At 45.0% G+C, this 27,949-nt stretch overlaps 1 protein-coding gene across 1 annotated transcript; it reads right to left on the reverse strand.

Moving 5' to 3' along the window:
* Window positions 1-25,590, reverse strand: LOC120977424 (sphingolipid delta(4)-desaturase/C4-monooxygenase DES2-like). The gene is made up of 4 exons (XM_040405378.1): window positions 25,393-25,590; window positions 24,872-24,983; window positions 13,395-14,137; window positions 1-685 (listed from the first exon to the last, which is right to left on the reverse strand). The coding sequence occupies exons 2-4, from the start codon at window positions 24,951-24,953 to the stop codon at window positions 542-544; spliced, it is 969 nt and encodes a 322-aa protein (XP_040261312.1). The 5' UTR covers window positions 24,954-24,983; window positions 25,393-25,590; the 3' UTR covers window positions 1-541.
* Between the last annotated feature and the right edge of the window lie 2,359 nt (window positions 25,591-27,949).

Consider the following 27,949-nt stretch of genomic DNA (forward strand, 5'->3'; position numbering starts at 1 on the left):
TTGTCTTTCTTGATATTAGTAGCAAATTTTAATATAAACATTTTCAAATGCCACATAAAAAACACCATCGTACTGATGACCAAATACCGGAACTACACTGCATTCAGTGTCTCATCACATCATTACAAAGTGTAGTTACTACCATGTTCTTCCTTCGTGCACCAGTTGGCCACAACAAAATCGAGGTAGAAATTTTCTGGACTGAGAATTGTCTAAAACAGTTTGGACACATGAACCTCATTGGTCTTCTGGCTAAGTCCATAAAAAATCCTGCCTGTCCTATTAGAAGTTGGCCGAAGAGCTTTAAATACTTCATGTCATCATCTGATACCTTCATGGCCTCCTTAATTACATGGGAAAATATACAGTACATTTAGACATTTAGTGGTGAGAGATGTGCAGGGAAGCTCAGAATGGAGAACACACAAAGCCCTATGTTCTCAGGATCGTTTCCCTATGACACATCAGGTCTATAAAACGGAATACATACAGAATATTTGCATTGACAAAGAAATAAATTAGTTCATCATCTTTTGAGTTTTTAGTCCTTCTTGGCCAGCTCACATTCCCTCTTCACCCGGGAGAAAGGTCCGAGTTCCTTGCAGAATATAAATTCCCAAAGTACACGTCCCCATGATGTGTGGTAAGGCAGGTTGTCATAGTACTCTGCAGCAATTCTACGGACCTGATAAAGTGAACGGTGGCAAAGGACAAAAATTGAGAGTTAGTTTAGCCATGATTGCCATTAAAAGACAGAAGACAATATTGCTGGTCAGAGGTATACACATATATCAGAGGGGCCCTCTCTACATGAGATTTCTGCCAAATTTATGTTTTTATTAAATGGAGGATTCATAAAACAGGTGATTTATGAATATGGTGCTCAATCTGAACACCATATTACACTGATAAATCTATCCCATATTGTTCTAAATCTCCTATCCCCCCCTCATACAGTACATTATAAAACTGTCTGCCTGCAGTCACCACTAGAGGGAGCTGAGTGCATGGAGATTTATACAGTTGCCATAGAAACAGTAAAAATCTATATGCTGAGCTCCCTCTAGTGGCAGCTACAGGAAAATGCTCAGATTTCATCATGGGAAGCAAGAGAAGAGAGTTCAGCGCTGGGCCACCTTTTACCGTGGTTGGGTTATGCCACTGCTGCTGGCTATACATGTCCTGCTATAAAATATGGAATGTATATGTGAGTATGGAAGAGCACCCCATTTCTTCATGAGCAAAAAATAAATGATATTGTCGATTTATGTAGCACCACCTATGTCCTGGCAGTAATCATTTTCCATGAGATATCTATACAACTACGGTTATGAGGGCCCACATTTACTAAGTGGCGCAATTTGACACATGTAAGTTTAGATAAAGTTTCCACTCCTAGTCTTAAAAGGAGCATGGCTTGCTGGAAAGGGGTATGGCTTTATGCGAAAGTGGACGTGGCCTAAGATGTGCCGTTTTGGGCAAAAATTGTGCCACAAAGCAGGCGTAAAACTTTGTCTCAAAGTAAGTCAACCAATAGTTGGTACAGAGTCATAGAAAGGTGTCCATCCCTGCACCACATGTATCCTCCAGCCTGAGCCGGGCCCCTGTGATAGATCTGGTGCAGGTCTAGACAGCCGGTCAAACGCCATCTACAGGCTTAGTAAATCTACCCTAAAATCTGCATGGAGATGGTATTGTTCCTGTGCTTACTTGGTTTCCTTCCTCACTGATAGATTAGTTGGGCCTTCCGCAGGTCGATCATGCCCTGGCTATGCGGAGGCCCCAATTCAGAGTTTTTTCTACTGTTCCTAGCATGAAACTCAGTGCCACACCGCCAATTTGGTGAGGTGAGGCAATCGCCTCAGGCGGCGCGGCCCTGGTGACAAGGTGACTCCGTAGTCATCTGTTTTGCCGTCCTCAGGACAGCGATACAGATGGATGCTGTGAGGCAGGGGAGAAGCGTCTTCCTTCCCCGTTCCTCTGATAGGCTGCAGGCCTAGTGCCTGCAGCCTATCAGAGGCCGGTGCAGGCGGCGCAATGACGTCTGAGTAGTACAGGCGGGACACAGGCCGGAAGAGGCCTGCATCGCATCGCTGCCAGCCTGATGGAGGTAAGTATGTGAGTTTATTTTTTTTAGATGTTACAATACAGGAGAGGAGCACTATGGGGGTACTTGTTACTGGCACATGATTGGGGGGCACTTGTTACTGGCACATGATTGGGGAGCATCTATGGGGGGCACTTCTTACTGGCACATTATTGGGGGGCATCTATGGGGGCACTTCCTACTGGCACATTATTGAGGAGCACTATGGGGGCATCTATGGGGGCACTTCTTACTGGCACATTATAAGGAGGCACTGTGGGGGCACTTCTTACTGGCACATTATTGGGGGGCATCTATGGGGCACTTCTTACTGGCACATTATTAGGGGGCATCTATGGGGGCACTTCTTACTGGCACATTATTGGGGGGCACTATGGGGGCACTTCTTACTGGGAAATTATTGGGGGGCACTATGGGGGCATCTACTGAGGCCACAAAGAAGGGGTATTTTATATGGGGGCTCTGTATAGGGGCATTATGGTTGGTACTATGGGGAAGGGGGAGAGGAGTACTATGGGGTCATCTACTGGGGCACTGTATATGGGGTATTTTATACTGGTACATTATGGGGGCACTAGGAGGAAGGGGGGAGAGGAACACTATGAGGCATTTACTGGGGGGCACTATATAGGGGTATTTTATACTGGCACATTATGGGGGCACTATGGGGACAATAGCTCAACTGGGGGCATTAAAAGGGGGTATTTTTTGCACTGGCACACATTATAAGGGGGCATTTTTGTACTGTCACATTATAAGGAGAATTATTACTACTGGGGGTCTATGGGGAACATAATTACTAGTATGGGCACTATGGGAGCATTATTACTTCTGGGGAACAGTGGGGACATGTTGGGGGCACTGTAGGAGCACTATTACTACCATGTGTGCTCTAGCAGAGAATTATTACTATTGGTGGGACTTTGGGGAGCACTATTACTGTGGGGGCACCTTGGCACAGTATCAGCTTACCACAATTATTTTTGGGGGACGTTACATTTACACTATTAGTGTCAGGGGCAGTATTTGCTGGGCGCAGTTATTTTAGGACACTGAGTGCCAATAATTAATAAAGGGCACTATCTGGATAGTACTAGTATTATCAGGGGATTTATCTGTTTCTGCAGTATAGTATTGGGGAGCACAGAGACAGTATTTGCGGTGGTAGGATGATTTGTCTAGAAGATGGGAGGATAATGGAAAAGTAGTAAACTAAGATTTTTTTTTTGTCAAACTGCAGAGATGAGAAATGGCTGAAAAATGGTGGTCTGGTCTGAAGGTCTGAAAGGAGAAGATGAGGAAAGAGAACATCTACATCAAAGAGACGTCACTGGATGTAAGAGGTATGTGGCGCTGTATTACCCTGTATGTTCTGGAGTCATATACGTAATGTTAGGAGGAAAGGGGTTAGGTTGAGAATTTGGTATGGGGGGGAGAGAGGGGGTGCGCTTTTGGGGGGGGAATCCGGGGTCCTCCAGCCACAGCTCTCCCCGCTCCGTTCTAGTTGTAGGTGCGGGTCCCAGAGGTGGGACCCGCACCTATCAGACAATGGGGGCATATCCTAGCGATACCCCTTTAAAGAGAATGTTATCATAGGAAAAAAAACTTGTTTAAATGACATTTTTTATGTTCTACTTTTATTTTTAGAATTTTTTGTGTTTTTATTTTTTTTAAATCACAGTAGCGCCGCGGCCTTCTCGTAGTTTTGCCTAAGCCATGTAACACAGTCATCGGTCACATTGTCTAGACCAGGGGTGGGCAACCTGCAGCACTCCATCTGTTGTGAAACTACATGTCCCAGCATGCATACTTGCTCTGCTCTTCTCAGAACTCTCATAGAAATAAATGGAGCATGCTGGGAATTGTAGTGTCACAACAGATGGTGTGCCACGGGAGGTTGCCCAACCCTGCCCTAGGCTCAGCTCAGCCTCATTGAATTTAAGGTTACGAAAGGCCACGGCACTACTGCAAGAGCCAGCGCCTTCTCAAACAGTTGATCTGCAGGGGTCCAGGGAGAACCCCTTTAAGGCTAGTGGCCAGAAGCTGCAGGATTTTAGGATTTTTTTGGTTGTAAATAGACAGAGACATGGAGATTAAACAATTCTAATTACATTTTTCGTATCCATGGTTATGACCACCCTGTAATCCAGCAGCGGTGGCCATGGTTGCACAATATAGGAAAAAGCGCCGGCCTCTTTGGTGGTTGAGACCGTGGGAGTGTGCATAGTCCAGCACTTTTTTCTATAGTGTGCAAGCACGACCACTGCTGCTGGATTGCTGGGTGGTTGTAACCATGGAAACCAGCAGGGTATAATGAGATGAAAAAATGAATCCAGCCAGCAAAGGAGGCAATATGGCCAATCACAATACATTAGTAAGTGCCTTGTATTCACTTTCTCTACATGATAAATGCCACTTGTTGAAATGAGACAACCCCTTTAAACAACTGGTCGTTTTCTGATAACACCTTTCCTTTAAATGGGAATGCCCCAAACACAGGACTGGAGCCATTTCTCGCTGTATGCGTCCTATGTATGGACTACCGTAAGAATTCTCATGTCCACACCATTAAAAAATGCTAGATGGGACATTTTTACGTAAGTACATTCTCATTAAAATACTCATTTAGGCAGGGGTTGTAGCTACCACGGACGCAGGGGGAGCGGTCATAACTCAGGAAGGGGCCTGGTGAGTAGGACAAATGGATTTATTTTCACGGGCCCAGGGAGCAGTGAATATGATGCTTCCAGTCCTAGCACTGGTATTACTCACCGCTCCCTGGTCTTATTTTTTCCGGGCTGCTGGCAGCGCACAGCTTCAGGATGGAAAAGATTGCATCATGGCTGAACTCAAGGAGATTGTTGCTTTTACGATGCAGTTAGGTAATGCTTTACAACAAGATCAATTGCGTGCTGACTGCAAAGTCCATCAACCTGTCCTACCTGAAAGCCTAGATGAACTTTGGAACCTGGTCTACTGCTCCTGTCAGCCTCTTTTGTGCTTGTGGCTGTAAAGGCCCCCATGCACATTACTGCATTGTTGGCCGAACCCGCCAAGAATGGCGGATTCACCTGACAACCTAATGTGTATTGGGAGATTCCTATGCTCCCCTGACAGAAGATGTTGGGGGGAAGGAAGGATCAGGCAAAACGACATTTTTTTCGACTGATCTTTCTGCTCTCCCAGGAGATATGCCTCCACCAGCAGTGTCTGGAAGGGGTTTTCTCCTCTTTACCCATTGACTACACAAAGACTTTTGGCCACACTGAATATATATGTGTATGGGGAAGCCGGGAGGGAGTCGGCCAAAGCATTTAAATGTACGGTATATGCCCAGCTTAAGGCAGGAGTTGGCGGCAGTGATTTATTGAGGCCATCATCTCTCTGACTTTCCGCCTCTCGTAGTAGTTTTATCATAAGATAAAGTGTAAGCATTAATTGGTACACTACCTAAAACCTGAAATAAAAAAACGCTAATACATCTTTAGATTATCCTTTGCTTGTGATTCATACTCTATAATAATCACCTCCACTGTTGGGCAGTTCTATATAAATTCTATTTGCAATATCTGTTTTATTGCCCTATTAGATTTTATGAGCGATAGTTAACCACCTCCGGACCGCTGTACGCACAGACGCGTCCTGGAGGTGGTTGATTCATTCCTCCTGGACGCGCCGGCGCGTCCTCTCGCGAGACGCGAGATTTCCTGTGAACGCGCGCACACAGGCGCGCGCGCTCACAGGAACGGAAGGTAAGAGAGTTGATCTCCAGCCTGCCAGCGGCGATCGTTCGCTGGCAGGCTGGAGATGTGTTTTTTTTAACCCCTAACAGGTATATTAGACGCTGTTTTGATAACAGCGTCTAATATACCTGCTACCTGGTCCTCTGGTGGTCCCCTTTGTTTGGATCGACCACCAGAGGACACAGGTAGCTCAGTAAAGTCCCACCAAGCACCACTACACTACACTACACCCCCCCCCCGTCACTTATTAACCCCTTATTAGCCCCTGATCACCCCATATAGACTCCCTGATCACCCCCCTGTCATTGATTACCCCCCTGTCATTGATTACCCCCCTGTCATTGATCAACCCCCTGTAAAGCTCCATTCAGATGTCCGCATGATTTTTACGGATCCACTGATAGATGGATCGGATCCGCAAAACGCATCCGGACGTCTGAATGAAGCCTTACAGGGGCATGATCAATGACTGTGGTTATCACCCCATATAGACTCCCTGATCACCCCCCTGTCATTGATCACCCCCCTGTCATTGATTACCCCCCTGTAAAGCTCCATTCAGACGTCCGCATGATTTTTACGGATCCACTGATAGATGGATCGGATCCGCAAAACGCATCCGGACGTCTGAATGAAGCCTTACAGGGGCGTGATCAATGACTGTGGTTATCACCCCATATAGACTCCCTGATCACCCCCCTGTCATTGATTACCCCCCTGTCATTGATCACCCCCCTGTAAAGCTCCATTCAGACGTCCGCATGATTTTTACGGATCCACTGATAGATGGATCGGATCCGCAAAACGCATCCGGACGTCTGAATGAAGCCTTACACGGGCGTGATCAATGACTGTGGTTATCACCCCATATAGACTCCCTGATCACCCCCCTGTCATTGATCACCACCCCTGTCATTGATCACCACCCCTGTCATTGATCACCCCCCCTGTCATTGATCACCCCCCCTGTCATTGATCACCCCCCCTGTCATTGATCACCCCCCTGTCATTGATCAACCCCCTGTCATTGATCAACCCCCCTGTCATTGATCACCCCCCTGTCATTGATCACCCCCCTGTAAGGCTCCATTCAGACATTTTTTTGGCCCAAGTTAGCGGAATTATTATTTTTTTTTCTTACAAAGTCTCATATTCCACTAACTTGTGACAAAAAATTAAATCTCACATGAACTCACCATACCCCTCACGGAATCCAAATGCGTAAAATTTTTTAGACATTTATATTCCAGACTTCTTCTCACGCTTTAGGGCCCCTAGAATGCCAGGGCAGTATAAATACCCCACATGTGACCCCATTTCGGAAAGAAGACACCCCCAGGTATTCCGTGAGGGGCATATTGAGTCCATGAAAGATTGAAATTTTTGTCCCAAGTTAGCGGAACGGGAGACTTTGTGAGAAAAAAAAAAAAAATATCAATTTCCGCTAACTTGTGCCAAAAAAAAAAAATTTCTATGAACTCGCCATGCCCCTCATTGAATACCTTGGGGTGTCTTCTTTCCAAAATGGGGTCACATGTGGGGTATTTATACTGCCCTGGCATTCTAGGGGCCCCAAAGCGTGAGAAGAAGTCTGGTATCCAAATGTCTAAAAATGCCCTCCTAAAAGGAATTTGGGCCCCTTTGCGCATCTAGGCTGCAAAAAAGTGTCACACATCTGGTATCGCCGTACTCAGGAGAAGTTGGGGAATGTGTTTTGGGGTGTCATTTTACATATACCCATGCTGGGTGAGATAAATATCTTGGTCAAATGCCAACTTTGTATAAAAAAATGGAAAAAGTTGTCTTTTGCCAAGATATTTCTCTCACCCAGCATGGGTATATGTAAAAAGACACCCCAAAACACATTCCCCAACTTCTCCCGAGTACGGAGATACCAGATGTGTGACACTTTTTTGCAGCCTAGGTGGGCAAAGGGGCCCATATTCCAAAGAGCACCTTTCGGATTTCACTGGTCATTTACCTACTTACCACACATTAGGGCCCCTGGAAAATGCCAGGGCAGTATAACTACCCCACAAGTGACCCCATTTTGGAAAGAAGACACCCCAAGGTATTCCGTGAGGGGCATGGCGAGTTCCTAGAATTTTTTATTTTTTGTCACAAGTTAGTGGAAAATGATGATTTTTTTTTTTTAATTTTTTTTCATACAAAGTCTCATATTCCACTAACTTGTGACAAAAAATAAAAACTTCCATGAACTCACTATGCCCATCAGCGAATACCTTGGGGTCTATTCTTTCCAAAATGGGGTCACTTGTGGGGTAGGTATACTGCCCTGGTATTTTAGGGGCCCAAATGTGTGGTAAGGAGTTTGAAATCAAATTCTGTAAAAAATGACGAGTGAAATCCGAAAGGTGCTCTTTGGAATATGGGCCCCTTTGCCCACCTAGGCTGCAAAAAAGTGTCACACATCTGGTATCTCCGTACTCAGGAGAAGGTGGGGAATGTGTTTTGGGGTGTCATTTTACATATACCCATGCTGAGTGAGATAAATATCTTGGTCAAATGCCAACTTTGTATAAAAAAATGGGAAAAGTTGTCTTTTGCCAAGATATTTCTCTCACCCAGCATGGGTATATGTAAAAAGACACCCCAAAACACATTCCCCAACTTCTCCTGAGTACGGAGATACCACATGTGTGGCACTTTTTTGCAGCCTAGGTGGGCAAAGGGGCCCATATTCCAAAGAGCACCTTTTGGATTTCACTGGTCATTTACCTACTTACCACACATTAGGGCCCCTGGAAAATGCCAGGGCAGTATAACTACCCCACAAGTGACCCCATTTTGGAAAGAAGACACCCCAAGGTATTCCGTGAGGGGCATGGCGAGTTCCTAGAATTTTTTATTTTTTGTCACAAGTTAGTGGAAAATGATGATTTTTTTTTTTTTTTCATACAAAGTCTCATATTCCACTAACTTGTGACAAAAAATAAAAACTTCCATGAACTCACTATGCCCATCAGCGAATACCTTGGGGTCTATTCTTTCCAAAATGGGGTCACTTGTGGGGTAGGTATACTGCCCTGGTATTTTAGGGGCCCAAATGTGTGGTAAGGAGTTTGAAATCAAATTCTGTAAAAAATGACGAGTGAAATCCGAAAGGTGCTCTTTGGAATATGGGCCCCTTTGCCCACCTAGGCTGCAAAAAAGTGTCACACATCTGGTATCTCCGTACTCAGGAGAAGGTGGGGAATGTGTTTTGGGGTGTCATTTTACATATACCCATGCTGGGTGAGATAAATATCTTGGTCAAATGCCAACTTTGTATAAAAAAATGGGAAAAGTTGTCTTTTGCCAAGATATTTCTCTCACCCAGCATGGGTATATGTAAAAAGACACCCCAAAACACATTCCCCAACTTCTCCTGAGTACGGAGATACCACATGTGTGGCACTTTTTTGCAGCCTAGGTGGGCAAAGGGGCCCATATTCCAAAGAGCACCTTTTGGATTTCACTGGTCATTTACCTACTTACCACACATTAGGGCCCCTGGAAAATGCCAGGGCAGTATAACTACCCCACAAGTGACCCCATTTTGGAAAGAAGACACCCCAAGGTATTCCGTGAGGGGCATGGCGAGTTCCTAGAATTTTTTATTTTTTGTCACAAGTTAGTGGAAAATGATGATTTTTTTTATATATTTTTTTTTTTCATACAAAGTCTCATATTCCACTAACTTGTGACAAAAAATAAAAACTTCCATGAACTCACTATGCCCATCAGCGAATACCTTGGGGTCTCTTCTTTCCAAAATGGGGTCACTTGTGGGGTAGTTATACTGCCCTGGCATTCTAGGGGCCCAAATGTGTGGTAAGGAGTTTGAAATCAAATTCTGTAAAAAATGACGAGTGAAATCCGAAAGGTGCTCTTTGGAATATGGGCCCCTTTGCCCACCTAGGCTGCAAAAAAGTGTCACACATCTGGTATCTCCGTATTCAGGAGAAGTTGGGGAATGTGTTTTGGGGTGTCTTTTTACATATACCCATGCTGGGTGAGAGAAATATCTTGGCAAAAGACAACTTTTCCCATTTTTTTATACAAAGTTGGCATTTGACCAAGATATTTATCTCACCCAGCATGGGTATATGTAAAATGACACCCCAAAACACATTCCCCAACTTCTAATGAATACGGAGATACCAGATGTGTGACACTTTTTTGCAGCCTAGGTGGGCAAAGGGGCCCACATTCCAAAGAGCACCTTTCGGATTTCACTGGTCAGTTTTTACAGAATTTGATTTCAAACTCCTTACCACACATTTGGGCCCCTAGAATGCCAGGGCAGTATAACTACCCCACAAGTGACCCCATTTTGGAAAGAAGAGACCCCAAGGTATTTCGTGATGGGCATAGTGAGTTCATGGAAGTTTTTATTTTTTGTCACAAGTTAGTGGAATATGAGACTTTGTAAGAAAAAAAAAAAAAAGAAAAAAAATCATCATTTTCCGCTAACTTGTGACAAAAAATAAAAAGTTCTATGAACTCACTATGCCCATCAGCGAATACCTTAGGGTGTGTACTTTCCGAAATGGGGTCATTTGTGGGGTGTTTGTACTGTCTGGGCATTGTAGAACCTCAGGAAACATGGCAGGTGCTCAGAAAGTCAGAGCTGCTTCAAAAAGCGGAAATTCACATTTTTGTACCATAGTTTGTAAACGCTATAACTTTTACCCAAACCATTTTTTTTTTACCCAAACATTTTTTTTTTATCAAAGACATGTAGAACAATAAATTTAGAGCAAAATTTATATATGGATGTCATTTTTTTTGCAAAATTTTACAACTGAAAGTGAAAAATGTCATTTTTTTGCAAAAAAATCGTTAAATTTCGATTAATAACAAAAAAAGTAAAAATGTCAGCAGCAATGAAATACCACCAAATGAAAGCTCTATTAGTGAGAAGAAAAGGAGGTAAAATTCATTTGGGTGGTAAGTTGCATGACCGAGCAATAAACGGTGAAAGTAGTGTAGGTCAGAAGTGTAAAAAGTGGCCTGGTCTTTCAGGGTGTTTAAGCACTGGGGGCTGAGGTGGTTAATGAGAACCCGCTGATGTTGACAGCAAGGAAAAGTGGCGTCATCACTGGTTAATCACTTTCTTCTCCAGTCCTGGACACACACAGAACAGTGAGAACAGCAGGGCTAGGTGACACCTGTAGCGTCCAGCCGACAGGTACATGTAATTCTTACAGCCAGCCTTAGGCCCCTCGCAGACGAGCGTGAGTGGATTAGGTCCAGATGCGTTCAGTGAAAAATGCGCGATTTCGCAAGCAGGTTCATTCAGTTTAGGCCTCATGCACACGACCGTTGTTCTGGTCCGCATCTCCCTTCCCTGTTCCTCTGATGGGCTGCGGGCCTTGTATGAGCAGCCTATCAGAGTCCGATTCATACGTCATCGCGCCGCCTGAGCCGTACGGTGCGGGACACAGGCCGGAAGAGGCCTGCATCGCAGCAGAGGTTAGTAAAAGTTTTTTTTTCGGACTATCTGTTACTGGCACATGGGGGGGGGGGGGGGGGGGGGGAGGCACTTGATGCTGGCACATAGGGGTGGGGAAGGAGAGAGGCACTTGATACTGCCACATGGGGGGCACTTGATACTGGCATATGGGGGGAAGGAGAGAGTCACTTGATACTGGCACATGGGGGGGCACTTGATACTGGCACATGGGGGGTACTTGATACTGGCACATGGGGGGTACTTGATATTGGCACATGGGGGGAAGAGAGGCACTTGTTACTGGCACATGGGGGGAGAGGCACTTGTTACTGGCACATGGGGGGGGAGAGGCACTTGTTACTGGCACATGGGAGTAAGATCCACTTGTTACTGGCACGTGGGTGGGAGAGGCACTTGTTACTGGCACATTATTATGGGGCACTCTGGGGGTTCTACTGAGGCCACAAAGAAGGGGTATTTTATATGGGGGCTCTGTGTGGTACTAGTATTATCAGGGGTATTATCTGTTTCTGCAGTATAGTATTGGGGAGCACAGCGGCACAGTATTGGGGGTAGTAGGATGATTTGTCCAGAAGATAGGAGGATGATGGAAAAGTAGTAACTAAGTAAACTAAGATTTTTTTTTGGGTCAAACTGCAGACGGAAAATGGCGACAAAATGGTGGTCTGGTCTGAAAGGAGAAGACGAGGTCAGAGAACATCTACATCAAAGTAGACGTCACTGGATGTAAGAGGTATGGGGCGCTGTATTTCTGTAGTGATGAGATCAGGGGCGTAACGATCGCGGTGCGACCGCGGGGTGGAGGTGGGATATGGGTGTGGCTGGAGGCGGAACATGGGCGTGGCTGGAGGCGGAACATGGGTGGGGCCTTGATCTATTTTGCCCGGGGGCCCTGAGAGTTCTCAGTCCGCCCCTGCGCACAGGCACGTCTTCTGAACGTTGCCAGCCCCGCCCCTAGAGCGCTGCACAGCCACGCAGGGGAGAAGAAGAAGGAGCCAGGGCCCTCACCTCAGCCCGTGTCTGGCTTCCGCCCACAGACAGACAGTGGTGCCCGACCAGTGAATATAAGCCCAAGGTGTGTGTGTGTCTCACTGCTGCCGCCCTGCCCAGTGCCCACTCCAGTATACCCTGTACTGTCATGTCACTCACTTTGCATGTTAACCCTGTACTGTTAGTCACTGTTAATATGCACATTGATGTCACATACAGTACAGCCAGCCCAGGGTTAATATGCAATGTGACATCACAGTACAGGGTTAATATGCACTGTGACATCTCAGTATAACCAGGGTTAATGCAGAGTGTTAATATGCACTGTGATATAAGCCCTGTACTGTGTCGACAACAAGCTGCCTCCATGCATCTCTTTGGGAGAGTCTGAGAAAAACGAGCGCTGTATCTCTGTCTCTCCCATAGAGATGAATGGAGGGGGCGTGCCGTTCTGAAGCCTAGCAGAGCCGGCGTTCTGGGCGCTGGGCAGCAGATCGGGGCGCACCCCCCCCCCCATCACGATCAGACATCTTATCTCCTATCCTGTGGATAGAGAATATCTTGTGTTCGTAGGGGCCTCATGTTTTCGAGTTTCGCCTAAGGCCTCACAAAGTTTAGAGCCCCCTCTGATTAGATGTATCATCAGGTGGATCATGCGCCTACACTGAAATCTACCCCAGCATCTAGCTGGAGTAGATTTCAATCGTCATTTATGCCACTGGTGAAAATGGTAGTGAATGTGCAGGACTGATGGTTCTGCCTACACCAGTCCCCTTTTTCATAAAATGGTGGTGGAGGCGTAAAAACACTATTTCTGCCTAAAATTAGGCACGATGGCATTCAAAAAGTTGCAAACCAAGTTTTGTGACTTCTTTACGACAATATTTTTTTTTTTTTACAGGGGGTCATAATAAATTATCCCAAAGTGTCTCAAAAAGATAGTCCAACAAAGTTGGTCATATATTTTTGATTAACGTTAGGCAAACCTGCCGATTTTGGCATTGCTGGATAACTATTTAATGTGTACGGTGGCTTTCTGACCTCAAAAACAGATATGAAATGGATGTAGTCTTACCTCTGGAAGCTTGCTGCCAGGTATACTTGGAAAATCATGATGTTCCATGTGGTAGCCAACATTGAAGGTTAAGAGGTTGAGTGGTCCATAGTAAGAATAGGTTTCATAGCCCTTTAAAAACATGTAGTGCTCAGCAATAAAATGTCCAGATATTGGATGGAAACCCATTGACAAAATGGATCCACCCAGTAAGTACACGATAGGCTTTAATCCCCACAATGAGTAGATCAAAAAGTCAAAAGAAAACTGAACAATTGCATTGATAATCTCCAAATGGGTTATGGGTTTAGGATTAACATATAATGGGCGTAAGACGTAGAGGAGTGGTTGTATAATGAGCCAAATTATTTTGCGTATGGGGGTGCAGAAAAATTTCCCCTCAAAATCTGTTGGGATATCCACATCCAGGCCATCTCCCCCAAGATACCGGTGGTGGTCAATGTGGTATTTCTTGAAGGACGTTGAGTAGGGCATTGCAATGGGGAGGTTAGCAAACATGCCAAAATACCGATTCCAACGTGCTGACTTGTTACCAAAAGCAATGTTGTGAGAAATGTCATGAATAGCAAGAGTCAATGAATGGTTGATCACACCTCCAAAGGTATAGGACCAGAAGAAAAGCCACTTCCAGGAGATATCACTGACAAGATAACAGCAAAAAATCTGAACAAGAACCATGCAGGCGACAGTCCATTTAAGCTGTGGGTCTGGTCCCATCAAATTCTTGATCTCTGGGTATTTGGCTGAAGGAAAAAACAAACAATACAGTGTAATAGGTGACAATATAATTGGTGAATGTTCAATGCTATGTGATTCAAAAGAAGACAAATGCAAAAGATAAAGTGATGGGGTGAGATTAAAATCTTAGTGGAAAAATAAGATCTTTATCATCTGAACCTGCCGTTTTTGGTGGGATTGGCCAACTGCCTGATCTTTTTGTTCTCGGGAACATAAGCTGCTGCCAAAAGTGTCTTGCAGCAGTTTTCTTCCCTCTCCCCATTCAATATATATGTATGCTTGGCCAAGTTAAGCCAAGCAAGCATATATATGGGAGAAGCTGAAGGGTTAGCTGTCAGTTGAACACGTGTTTAGGCATGCGGTCTACCTCATGGCAGGCAAACTCTCTGTTCCATTCTTTGAAAAGGTTGTCTTAACTATAGTCCAAGTACTGCCTGGCCTTGACTCTACAATGTAGGATTACAAAATCCTACTTCTGGATTCCAAAAGTTCAGGTAGCTGAAGTCTGTCTCCTCTTCTCCTAACTCCTCACTCCTAATCTAACTAACTATAACTTCCTATGGCTGGCCTATATAAATGGTGTTAGAGTTAGTATTGGTTAATGCATTTCACCAGCCTGTAATAGGAATTGAGCAGCATTGACAAAGGAAAATACAATGATTAGTGCAAGATGACATGAAAGGGCAGGGGCGGACATACCGCCTGTGCAGCAGGTTCAGCTGCACAGGGGCCCAGCAAGGGAGGGGGCCCATCCCAGTGCCAGCAGAGGCGTTTATTTTTTTATGTTATCATATTTTTCATTCCCTACCTCTGCTAACAGGGTAACCTGGGCACCTTGGTGTGGAGGTCGGGAGGGGCGGAGTTTGGGGGGGGCTGGTTAGCACTTACTGCTAATCTGCTGCCCGTTTGTGTCTACACTCCATAGCTGAAGGACCTTCGATGACATCATAGTCATGTGATCTTTTCAGCAGTGGAAGTGGAGGTAGGACCTGTGATGAGGTCACCGTCATGTGACCAGTGCAGAAAGAGGCAGCGCTCAGCAGTGGAGACCTGTGATGCCATGGAATGAATGTAAGTGCCAGAGAAATGCTGGGAGATGTGGTTCTCCCCATTATACCTCCTCCCTGCTTAGTGGGAGGGAAATATGTTATTTAACTGGGACTGTATGTTAGAGGGGCTGAAGGGAGGGGAGGGGTGTCAGTTGCATAGGACTGTATGTTATAGAAGACTGTAAGAAAGATATGTTGGAGAAGATTGGAGAGAGATGACTGGTGTTATTTACATGGGACTGGATATTTTAGAAGACTGGAGGGTAAGGAGTGATGTTATTTATATGGGACTATGTGTTGGAGGGTGGTGAAGAAGGGGATTTAAGTGCGGGCACATAAGAACATGGGACCAACACAGATGCCTTCAGCTGCCAAGCACACATGTAACAGGTCAGTCCTATAATTGTCCAAGTGTATGAGGGAGTCCTGAGGGATAGCTGAAGGCCTAGGGAACATTTTACGATCAGCTATGGACTTCATGGGGGGGGGGGGGGGGGGGGGAAAGCTGGCACTAAAGTGCCTAGGGCAGCATCAAATCTAAATATGGACCTGGCTCCACAGCAGCAGCAGGATGTAGTGTCACACATCACACTGCTGGTCTGTGTACGAGGAGGAGCGGTGCGGCCGGGAATCTGCTCCTCCTCCTACACAGACCAGCAGAGCAATGTGTGACACTACATCCTGCTGCTGCTGTGGAGCGCCAGTGGCTGAACTGTGATCAAGAGGAACTAGGTGAGTATATATTTTTAACTTCCTGTGAAGGGGGCACATATCTGACCATTACTACCGTGAGGGGGCACATATCTGACCATTACTACTGTGAGGGGGCACATATCTGACCATTACTACTGTGAGGGGGCACATATCTGACCATTACTACTGTGAGGGGGCACATATCTGACCATTACTACTGTGAGGGGGCGCATATCTGACCATTACTACTGTGAGGGGGCGCATATCTGACCATTACTACTGTGAGGGGGCACATATCTGACCATTACTACTGTGAGGGGGCACATATCTGACCATTACTACTGTGAGGGGGCACATATCTGACCATTACTACTGTGAGGGGGCGCATAGCTGACCATTACTTCTGTGAGGGGGCGCATATCTGACCATTACTACTGTGAGGGGGTGCATATCTGACCATTACTACTGTGAGGGGGCACATATCTGGCCATTACTACTGTGAGGGGGCGCATATCTGACCATTACTACTGTGAGGGGGCACATATCTGACCATTACTACTATGTACTGGCATAAAGGGGGAATAATTACTATTTGGGGGCATTAAGGGGACTGGGTGTGTATAGTTATGCTTTGGGCAGAGTTAGAGGCGTGACCTAGTATGAAAAGAATATATATACATATTGTCAACATATTCACAAGATGATTTTTATTTGCACATATATGTTTATATTTGTATGTTTGGTTTGGGGGGGGGGGGGGGGCAGATACATCCTTTGCACAGGGGCCCTTTGCTGCCTGTGTCCGCCCCTGTGAAAGGGCATATAGTAATTTGGAGTGGCCCATACACACATAAGTGGGACACTACACATACTGATAGTGAACTTAGATTGTGAGCTCCATTGAGGACAGCTTGATGCTAATGTCTGTAAAGCGCTGTGCAATATAGTAGTGATATACTGTATAAGTGCATAAAATAAATATCTTCTTTGGGGACTTTATCTCGGGCTAAAAATAAATTTTCTTATTGATCTCCGTTTGCCCACCTCTTTTCACGCCCTTTTTCTCTTGAGTGACAGGGCCAGGGCAGCGCTGCTCTCCTCCCGCCGGCCGTGTCTACTGCGAAAATCTTGCGCCTGCGCCGCCCCGTTCAGTATTTGGCGCAGGCGCAGTGAGGGTAGGACGCTTCCTGCCTGCGCTGAAAACTGAACGGGACTTTTTTCACTGAAGGCTGATAGGAGATTCTTTGGAAATTAATTTTCAGCTGAGCAACATCAGTGAATTACAGATGACACACGGATGGTAAAAACGGACACACAGACCAACCACGGATCTTTGACGGACATCTTCACGGATGAAACACGTAAGCTTTTTTCACGGACGTGACACTGACACGGAAATGTGAACGAGGACTTAAATTTTTACAATTATTTTAAACCTTTATAGGGCTTGTCTGAGATTTTTAGTTATCTTAGACAACCCCATTAAAGGGGTTATCCGACCCCCGAAATGCCCCCCCATATGCCCTCACACACAATGTACTTACCTGGCTCCCTGTCACCCGCATCGCTGCCACTGCATCTCCCCATCGTGCGGATGAAAAAAAACGCATCTGGGGTGGGGCAGCCAATGACGTGGATGAGGCTGACGATCTGCTATCGGCTGCCCTACGCCAGATGTTTTTTATACGCGCAATGGGGAGATGCAGCGGCGGCCATGCAGGCTTCAGAAGCGACGCGGGTGATGGGGAGCGAGGTAAGAACATTGTGTGTGAGGGCCCTGGGCATAGGGGGGGTGGTCGGATAACCCCTTTAAGGGCTCATGCACACGACCGTATGTATTTTGCAGTCCGCAAAAACACATATCCGCAAAAAATACGGATGACGTCCGTGTGCATTCCGTATTTTGCGGAACAGAACAGCTGGCCCCTAATAGAACTGTCTTACCCTAGTCCGTTATGCGGAGAAGAATAGGACATGTTCTATCCCTTTGCGGAACGGACATACGGAAACAGAATGCACATGGAGTAACTTCTGTTTTTTTTGCGGACCCATTGAAATCAATGGTTCCGCATACGGTCCGCAAAAAAAACTACTTAACGGACACGGAAAGAAAATACGTTCGTGTGCATGAGCCCTTAGGCTGTGTTCACATCTTGCATGGTTACTGCCGCGGGTTTCTGCAATTACAGCAACGACGCTATGGTTTTGCCTGGGTGGTTTTTGGATATTTCTCTGAAATGGTATCAATTGCTATGGATGACACAACCCTAGGAGTCGCCTAGGAGTAAATCAAGTTTTTATCCACTCGTAAAAGTGCTCACATTAATAAGTGACTTTGATACAGAAGATGCCAATCAATGGGAGCGACTGTACCTGGCATCTTAATATCACGAGTTTGCTAATATTTATCAGGATAATAGATAGAGGCAGAAGTCGACTGCTCTGCTGGAATGAAGAACTGGCAATTAAGCCATATAATTGTATCATGTTACCTCTCAGCCATATACATACCCCACACAGCTCCTATCATATCTGACATTTACTACGGGACCTAGAACAATAGCCACATGGCGAGGTGCGGGTCAGGTGCAGCTATGACACACGGTTGAGGAGTAACTAAGTAAATATGTAGAATCGTTCAGGCAGGTACTTTGACCAGTCATAGAGATAACGATCCCCTTCCCCCCACATGAGCTTAATTATGTCATTATTTCACCACTCCCACCCCCAAAGTCTTCTTTGTCATTTAAAGGGGTACTCCATCACTTTACAAAAGCTCTCCCGGGGGCCTGCACATGATTTTAAAAAATTAAACGATCCTCTGTTTGCATTGCCAAGCCCCCTGCCGCTGCCGTTCCAACGTTACCCAGGTCCTTGCTGCGCTCTACTTCCTGTTCTCGACATGGCAGGAAGTGGCTAGGGATGGTGCTCAGCCAATCGCTGGTGGAGGCGGGTCACTGCTGCAGCTAGTAATTGGCCTAGCGGTATTCCCAGCCATCTCCATGCTGTGTTGAGCATGAGAGCTTTAAAATAAATAAAGTGGGTAAAATAAATAAATAAAAACAAACAGGAAGTGGAGTGCCGCGCCATCAGAACGCAACAGCGGGGATCGGCAAGGTGATATGATTTTTAAAGTGGCAAAAAAAAAACACAAAAAAAACGCCAAAGCAAATATTTTTTTTGGGGGGGGGGGCTAAAAGAGGCAGAATAACTGCATTTGCCTTTTTTTTCTTGGACCACCTGCAGGCGTATTTTGCAAACAGCGGGGGGAACTCATCAATGCCCGACGTTTTGTGCCGTCTTTGATATCCCCAGAGGGTCTACTTAAATTTATGACAATGCGCAGGACTGGTCATACATTAGGCGTGTCCTACGGCAGTCCGCGCGTCCAAACTGAAATTAAGGTATAATTATAATAATTATTATATAAGAGTAATTAATCTCAAGTATAATTTAATAACAATAATGTACACACCAGTGGATTGAGAGTGAATACGATAGAATTTTTTTTTTTCATGCAGTTGAGGACTAAAAATAAAAATAAAAAATATAAACAACATTAATTATGATATAAAATAAATCTCAAATAATTCATATGTTTATTTAAGTTTGTTGTGGAAAATTTAACATAGCCAATTATACTTCTTTGTGGTATTTGCTATAAAGAAAAAGTTCTTAATAGGCAGATCCAGCAGTACTGTTTTTGTTCACATGTGGGTCTGCATATATATCCACGTTAACATCATATGTGGGATCGGGGTGGATAGGGTCAGTTTCACACAGTGCGTTTTATTACCGTATGTATATAGACACATATTTGCAAGTTTAAACCAGTGCTATGTTGGATCGCAGCCATTCAAGTACTCATATATATTTCTATGAGTTTATGGTTTTAACGACTTTTGATATTTACTTTTGCACAAGGGGTAAAATAAATGTAGTATGTGTGCACTGGTCACACAGGGGTTAATTCCAGCCTCAGTTTGAGATCCTGGGATTATTTCGGCTGTGTGGGTGGCTCACACATGAGGTTACAAGTAAGGACTAACAAGTCCGAAACATGTCAACCTAGCGGTGGAGGGAGAAGCTGTCCATGTATGTGAGTTGTGACCATTATGAATAAAGAAAACATCTAGGTTTTTATCCTGAATGCTGGAATTTCTCTTTTTCTTCGTAGCCCCACTTGTAGTCTGCCCCATCACGTCCCCTTTTCAGAAAGTGGCGAGGACGGAGTAGAAACCACATTAGTGCCTAGATTTAGGTGAAATGGTGTTCACCCGGGGATTGCAACTTTTTTTTAATTTACGATAGCAAACTGGTGAAGTTCCTGTGCCTGCCCTCTAGCCTAATGCCGTCTCCCCCCTGTAGAGAAGGCGCTAAGGGCTCTGGCATGCCGTGTTTTTTAAAAAAGAAACCAGAAAGACAATAAAAAGTCAGTAACAAAAAACACAAAAGTGCAAAAAAACACCAGCAAAAACCTAGGTGTGACTGCACCCACTCTTATTGGGCTCATTAGTAGGTAATTGTATACACAGGTAATTAAAATGTAATGACTAAATTACTATCATTTGCTTTGCGTTTAATAAGTTATTTAGTAAACTTGATACAGTGTCAATCCTATGAACAAAGACAGCTCACATTTCTGTACGGGTCATATCAATTGTCCACCATGACACCTGTGAAGTGTAAACTAGCAGCCGTCACCTGCCATGACAACAACTGATTGCAGCTTTTGTTTGAGGCCCAGTGACTCCATGACGACAAATGACACCCGTCCGTTCTGCGCCCAGGGGAAGCGAGATAATATCTAGTGTTGTCCGCTGCCATTTTTTGGAATCTCCCCACGTACAATTGTCCAGTGCATCAATAGACCCTTCTGTACAATGATACTGGTGCAAAAATAGACCTGCCCCATGGTCAACTAGCATTGGAACTTCAATTGAAATGAACCAGGGATGCCCCGACCTGCGGCCCTCCAGCTGTTGTAAAACTACAACTCCCACCATGCCCTGCTGTAGGCTGTCCGGCCATGCTGGGAGTGGGAGGGCCACAGGTTGGGTATAACTGGAATAAACAATACACTACGATCTACAAAATGTTCTCATAGGAAGCCATACATGCTAGCAACCAGCAATCATTGTTTTTCATTCAACTATTTTTTTTTTTGAAATTTTGGTCTTTTATTCACTCATTTTCCCTTGATGGCGCCCTCACACTCGACAGATTTTGTACCAAGATTTCGACCACAGAAAATCAGTTCCAATCATCTGAACGGGGCTTGCAGAAATCTATGTGCTTGTTGCCAGAACAACCCCATTTAGATGAATGAATGTAACCGGTTTTCAGTCGTGTGAATGCGCCCTAAGTCCCGCAACAGTTTTTATAATGATAGTCTATGGTGTCCCACTGTGACTGTCTGCAACTTTTATACTGAAGACCTATCCTCCTATTGGTTCCGACTCCAATTAGCTGTTTGAGAAGGCACCGGCTCTTGCAGCTAGCAGGTTATGTGACGTCACGTTCATCGGTCACGTGGCCTAGGCGCAGCTCAGTCCCATTGAAGTGAATGCAACTGAGCTGCACTAGCTAGTACAGCCACTATACAATGTACAGCGCTGTGCTTGGTGAGCAGAGACAAGCGGCGCTGCCTTCTCAATCGGCCGATCGGCGGGAGTCCCGGGTGTCAGATCCCCACCGATCTGCATATAATTGACGCCACCAGCAACATGTCAGACTCAACTGGCTGACCAGGGAGACACTTTAAAAATAAAACTGACTCTCTAATCCTTCAGCACAATGGCAAATGATCTGACAAATTTGGGTATGTAAATCTGTAGGGGCCGCTCTATCTGGTAAGCATACCAGTTCGTAACCTATAATCCCATGAAAGGTCCTCTTTAAGCTCCCAGTCCGCCCCTGTACTGGTGCATCTCCTACAGTTCACTAAACCGGACACTATGGTCATCTAAGAAACGCGGTAGACCATAATTGTCACAAAACAACCCATTAATAGGTTTTATTCACTTCCGGTAGGGCTGACATTAATACAACCTATTTGTAACTTTTAATCCTTTTGTTCTTGAGCAAGTCTGGACCTGGAGAGCGTTACCTACACACGCAAATCATTTTCTCGAACGACAAGAGATATTTGCTTTCACCTTGTAAGGCCAGGTTCACATTTGGCATTTTAATGGCATTTTTTTTTTACTATTTATAGAAACATAGAAACATAGAATGTGTCGGCAGATAAGAACCATTTGGCCCATCTAGTCTGCCCAATATACTGAATACTATGGATAGCCCCCGGCCCTATCTTATATGAAGGATGGCCTTATGCCTATCCCATGCATGCTTAAACTCCTCCACTGTATTTGCAGCTACCACTTCTGCAGGAAGGCTATTCCATGCATCCACTACTCTCTCAGTAAAGTGATACTTCCTGATATTACTTTTAAACCTTTGCCCCTCTAATTTAAAACGATGTCCTCTTGTAGCAGTTTTTCTTCTTTTAAATATTCTCTCCTCTTTTACCTTGTTGATTCCCTTTTATGTATTTAAAAGTTTCTATCATATCCCCTCTGCCTCGTCTTTCTTCCAAGCTATACATGTTAAGGTCCTTTAATCTTTCCTGGTAAGTTATATTTCCACTTTTCCTAGATTCGATCATTGCGTGAACATAATTTATGGAAATTGTTATCTACGGTATATGTTCTGGAGGGAGTTACCACATACTATTTGTAGTACCTTTTCTGTGGTTAATAATTGTACAAATTCCCAGTGCATTTCAAGATGATGAGGACTACTGAACCAAAATAATCGCCCTCATTCCCGGGAGATTGTTTATTCACTTGCAGAAAAGCCTTAATTAAAATGGATTCTTTTTAACCCTTTGATACAGAGTGGCAGGTACAAAGAGCCCATACAGAGCCAACTTCGGGGACACGTTTTTTATCTAGATTTGATGGGATGTGGTGTATTTATTTTACAGGACTGGTTAAATAGGAAAATGAGAGTTATAATCAGTTTTGTGATAACATTCCTTGCGTTGGCTCAGCTGCTTGACCTGGTTGAGCAACCAGCTAAAATCTTTTTACATGGCCGATGACTATGGAGATTGTCAGGCATGATCGTTCCTTGGAACGCTCTTTTCCGATATATGACATGTGTAAATGTCCTGACGATCAGCTGATAAACGAGAAAACAATCGGGTGATTGTAACTTTCAGTTGGCACCAAAAATTATTGTCCTGTGTAAACAGAGATCTGCTGTCCTGTAAAGAGTAGGGCAGATTTACTAATCCTGTAGATGTCCTAAACCTCAGGTGGCCACATAAATTCAATAGTTGCCGATCATCAGCTATCGCTCCCAATTCCCTCCCAACTTCCCCATACATGTTCGCCTCGGTCAAATGTGTCTATATATTCAATAAAGGGGGGGGGGGGGGGGGGAGAAAGACGCTGCAGACAGTTCTGGAGGTGGCTTATCTCCAAATGAATCGGGGAAAAATATTCACTTCTCCCGATCCTTCTCTCCCTCAACATCATCTGTCGGGGGAGAGTGTGGACTTCCCCACACACATTACACTGTCAGCCAAACCCAAAGTTCAATGAGGGTTTGGGTGACAATACACTAAGGTGTATGGGGGTCTTTAGAAAGACTTTGTAGACCTCCACCAGATTTATCACAGGGGCTCAGGCAGGGATAGACACTTTTGTCTTACTCTATAACAGCTATTGGCTGGCTCAAGTTGAAACAGAATTTTACGTCCGAATTGGGGCACTGTCCCTTTCCTGAGAAGCCACTCTTATTCCACTAAGCCCCACTAGGAGAGACCCCCGTCACTTTTTAGAAAGATTCTAGCTGCAGCCACATTAGTAAAGAGGACCAGTAAATCCTCCATAGTATGGGGAGGAGCGATCACTAATGCCATAGCTCAACCCTATACAGAATCACTACTTGCCGCTGCTTGTTTATCGGGTAGTTGGCAGATCAGATCATTCTTACGAGCGTTCCTACAAAACGCTTGTTAGAGATCATGCATCCGATCCTCACCAGTGTAATACAGCCCTAACCCAATGGTCCCCTGATGGCAGTGGGACAGAGTATTCAAGCCAATTAAGTTTCAACATGACTAATCCATTGCCACTAGGAGTGGCAGCCCAGCGATCATGTTTATGAGGGAAGTCAGGAGAAACAGTACTCGCCTAAACAAGCATTTGCCCAGCAGCTAGATAATTTCTGTGACCCGCATAAATGCACCAGGACCTGGGCATTTTACCAACCACATTTTTATAGATCTCAAGTTCAAAAAGATATTTCCCTCCTGTTTTCTTGCTGGTCCATCGCACCCTCCCAATGCCAGTTTTGGAGAGTTCAGTATTTAGTTTTTTCCCTCACTTCCAGCAGAGGATGGTGACATCATCCATAATTTACTTTGCCACACTTAAGGAGTACGGCAGAAACAGTAGTAGAGTTAAAACTCTCCAAAAGACCACTCCTTGAGAAGACCACTTCCGTATCCAGAACAGATTTCCATTGCCCAATTTTCTGTTCCATCATACGGTATATTAGGTATCGAGGCCAGATTTGTTGAGAGGCCCGTCCCCCTAGAAGACCACTTTTCAATGCAACTTCACTGGTGGCTGTCGCAAAGAAGTTTCACCGTGCTTATGTAAACCTGGATTATGAAACTTTGTAATAATAAACTAAATACAACTTTTTTCAAGCACTAAGTCATTTGATTGAGTTAGTCCTTCTTAGTTGGTTACGTAATGCTGAGTTATTCAACTAGCAAATAAGTGGTGACATCATTAAGGAGTGTATCTTGGGAATAATGAGGACGGCCTACAAAATGAACACCTCCTTTGTATGTAGAGGGCAAAACAAAATGCCACTTTATGTTCTGCTTCCAAGCATGATCATAAAGCGCAGGATGTATATACATTAATAAATCAACATAGCTTCATACATCAGACATGTTTTGCAATCTGTACTCACCCAAAATTTCTTTCCTTCTGTCCGAATGCGGTTGGTCTGTATACACCCATTCAAAGTTATCCCTTACAACCTTATTACCCATGATGGAAATTGGTCAGAGGAACGATATCACCTGTAGAAAAAATGTCATAGGGATCTTTACTGCAGAGCTCCTGGGAGAAAGATCACAAATCTGGCACCCTCTTAGTATCACATTTAAAACTCATTGACCCAAAGTTCTCCTATCTGTTTTACTTGCTTATTATCATGGTTCTGCCCTTGCTGTGTACCTTTTGCACTCGCCCTGTAGCTATACTTTGCTAGTCCTGCTCATACTTTAAGCACTGGCATAATTTTCGTTTAGAGAGTGAAAAATCTCTACCATCTAACGTGACTGTAACTGAAACATACACATAAGCTTTGTCAACAATTCAGGTATGTACAGGTAAAAATCACAACTCAATGGTATTACACCATCTAAGTCTAGTTGGTCACAGTGAGAGGGTAGTAGACCCTATCGGTATCAGTATATGGTACTTTACCTGCGATGGGTCCTACTGTCAGCAGTGCAGCGTGGGGCGAGCAAGAAAGAAGAAGAAGAGAGAGTGACAAGGTGAATGACAGTGTCACTAGGGAGGGGAGGATCAGTCTCACCCCTTATGGGTACGCCCTGTGTCAACAGAACAACTCTACTACAGATAAGACACCCATGTGACTACAAGTCGAACCTGTTAGTCCTTTAATGCACTGAATACTTCCCAATACATCACGCCCTACAAACCTTCACCTGTGCAACCAGTTCAGCCACATCCTGCAGAGAAATGACCTTTTTTTTTGTTCTGCCTTGAAAATCAGTGGGCTCAGTTCTAGAGGAAATTTTTGACTTTCTTTAGGGATTGTAACGAGGGTTGTGCAGCATGACCCCAACCTGTGATGAATTCACATAGTACATACACACACAATTACAACCCTTTCTGTGTTGGCGGTGCTGCGTCCTTTAGAAGACAGAATTCCTGAGCAGATGTTAGTATGAATGCGACTACAAGAGTTGGGTTCACACTGAGCGTTTTTTGGAGTTTTTTATTTATTTAGTTGGAATTGACCAATGGAAACATTTTAAGGGGATTGGTTCGTATTTGCAAACACTTTTCATAGTAGCCGTGCAAGGTGCCGCAGCATTGTTTTACTCACGTCAGTGGGACAAGGCTAAAGTGCCTTGCAATTGGCATTACAAAATGTATGGCGTCAGCAAGTACGAACCAGCGTAAAATGAATGTAAACATTGAAGAGGCTGCAGAGTTGGAATAAGTGTCCGGACACTCATCAATCTAAAGGCTCATTCACGCGACCGTGCCGTTTTTTTGCGGTCTGCAAATTGCGGATCCGCAAAAAAACGGATGCCGCCCATGTGCCTTCCGCAATTTGCGGAATGGAACAGGAGGCCCATTATAGAAATGCCTATTCTTGTCCGCAAAACGGACAGGACACATCATTTGTGCGGGGCCACGGAACAGAGCAACGGATGCGGACAGCACACAGAGTGCTATCCGCATCTTTTGCGGACCCATTGAAATGAATGGTTCCGTATACGGACCGCATAAAATGGCCCATATACGGAACGCAAAATATTCGCGTGAATGAGCCCTAATACTGATGATCTATCCTAAGGATCGACTAGCAATTTTAGGCCTCATGCAAACTTGAATGGGTCCGTGATCTGCCTGCACCGCAAAAAAATAGAACATGTTCTTTTTTTTTGCGGGGCAGAGGCATGGAGAGAAACGCCACGGAAGCACTCCATAGTGCTTCCGTGCCTCCCTTCCACACTTTCCGGATTGCGGACCCATTCAAGTGAACTGTTTGCAGGCTGCAATACGGGCAACAGTCGGGCACATGAGGCCTTAAATGGTTTTACAACCCTTTTAATATTTTCTGGTATACTGAAGGTTAAAGGTGTTTTCCGAGATTTTAATACTTATTTGATGGTGGGGGGGTCCTACACCCGGGACCCCCACTGATCAGCTGTCTGAAAACAGTTATGGCCAGTTCGCATTGTTCGCCCGCGAACATATGCGGGCTGCCATCTTTTTTCACAAGTCCGGCGAGGCACAGGTAAGCCCTTACCTGTGCCTGTGCGCGAGCCGGTCTGAAAACAAGTGCGGTCATCGGGAGCAGGCAGTTCCGAGAACAGCCACCGGGGGCCTTCATTGGGCTGTTTTCGGAACTGCCTGCTCCCGGTGACCGCATTTGTTTTCAGACCGGCTCGCGGCACAGGTAAGGGCTTACCTGTGCCTCGCCGGACTTGTTAAAAAAGATGGCAGCCCGCATATGTTCGCTGGTGAACAATGCGAACTGGTCACATGGCCAATTTGCAGCTCAGCCCCATAGAAGTGAATGGGGCTGAGCTGCGATACCAAGCACAACCGCTATACTATGTATAGAGCTGTGTATTGTAAGCAGGTGCCTTCTCAAGCAGCGAATCGGTGGGGGTTCTGGGAGTCGGACCCCCACCAATCAGATACTGAGGACCTCTCGGGAGGATAGGTCATCAATATTAAAATGTCGGAGAACCTTGGGAGGACTGGGACTGAATGTGAAATATGATTTTGTGCCATTTTTATAAATGGTGATTTTGTTTTACTACTACTACACTATATGTTGCAGTGTAGTTGTACCCTAAATGTTGCGTGACTTATTGTCGCCATGTAGCCTTAGCCTAAAATCCAGCCCCTAGCCATGCAGTCTGCTTTTCCAAAACATTTGTGAAAGAATGACTCGTTCAAAGGAAATCACTGAATTCCAACATGGTCCTATAATAGGATGTCACTGCTGCAACAAGTCAGTTCATGAAATTTCTTCACTCTTAGATATTCCACCATCAACTGTGAGTGATAGCATTGGGAGGAACCACAGCAACTCAGCCACAAAGTGCAGACCACGTAAAACTTCAGAGCGGGGTTGCCAAGTGCTGAGGGTTTTCATGGCTGAGCAGCTGCACGCATTACACCAGCAGTGTCCTTTGAGAGGGGAGCAGAGGATGGGAGGAGTGGTAGTGGCACCCATGAATCACAGTGACAGTCCCCACGCTGGCACTCCTTA

Source organism: Bufo bufo, chromosome 8 (genome assembly GCF_905171765.1).
Source record: "Bufo bufo chromosome 8, aBufBuf1.1, whole genome shotgun sequence".
Classification (NCBI taxonomy): domain Eukaryota; kingdom Metazoa; phylum Chordata; class Amphibia; order Anura; family Bufonidae; genus Bufo; species Bufo bufo.

What these genes read in the sequence shown, in the direction of transcription:
- LOC120977424 (XM_040405378.1), bottom strand. Translation starts at nt 24,953, where the DNA reads ATGGGTAATAAGGTTGTAAGGGATAACTTTGAATGGGTGTATACAGAC. An exon ending in CAGAAGGAAAGAAATTTTGG is followed by an intron (nt 14,138 to 24,871) that starts GTGAGTACAGAT and finishes TTTTTCCTTCAG; the next exon opens with CCAAATACCCAGAGATCAAG. An exon ending in CTGGCAGCAAGCTTCCAGAG is followed by an intron (nt 686 to 13,394) that starts GTAAGACTACAT and finishes TCACTTTATCAG; the next exon opens with GTCCGTAGAATTGCTGCAGA.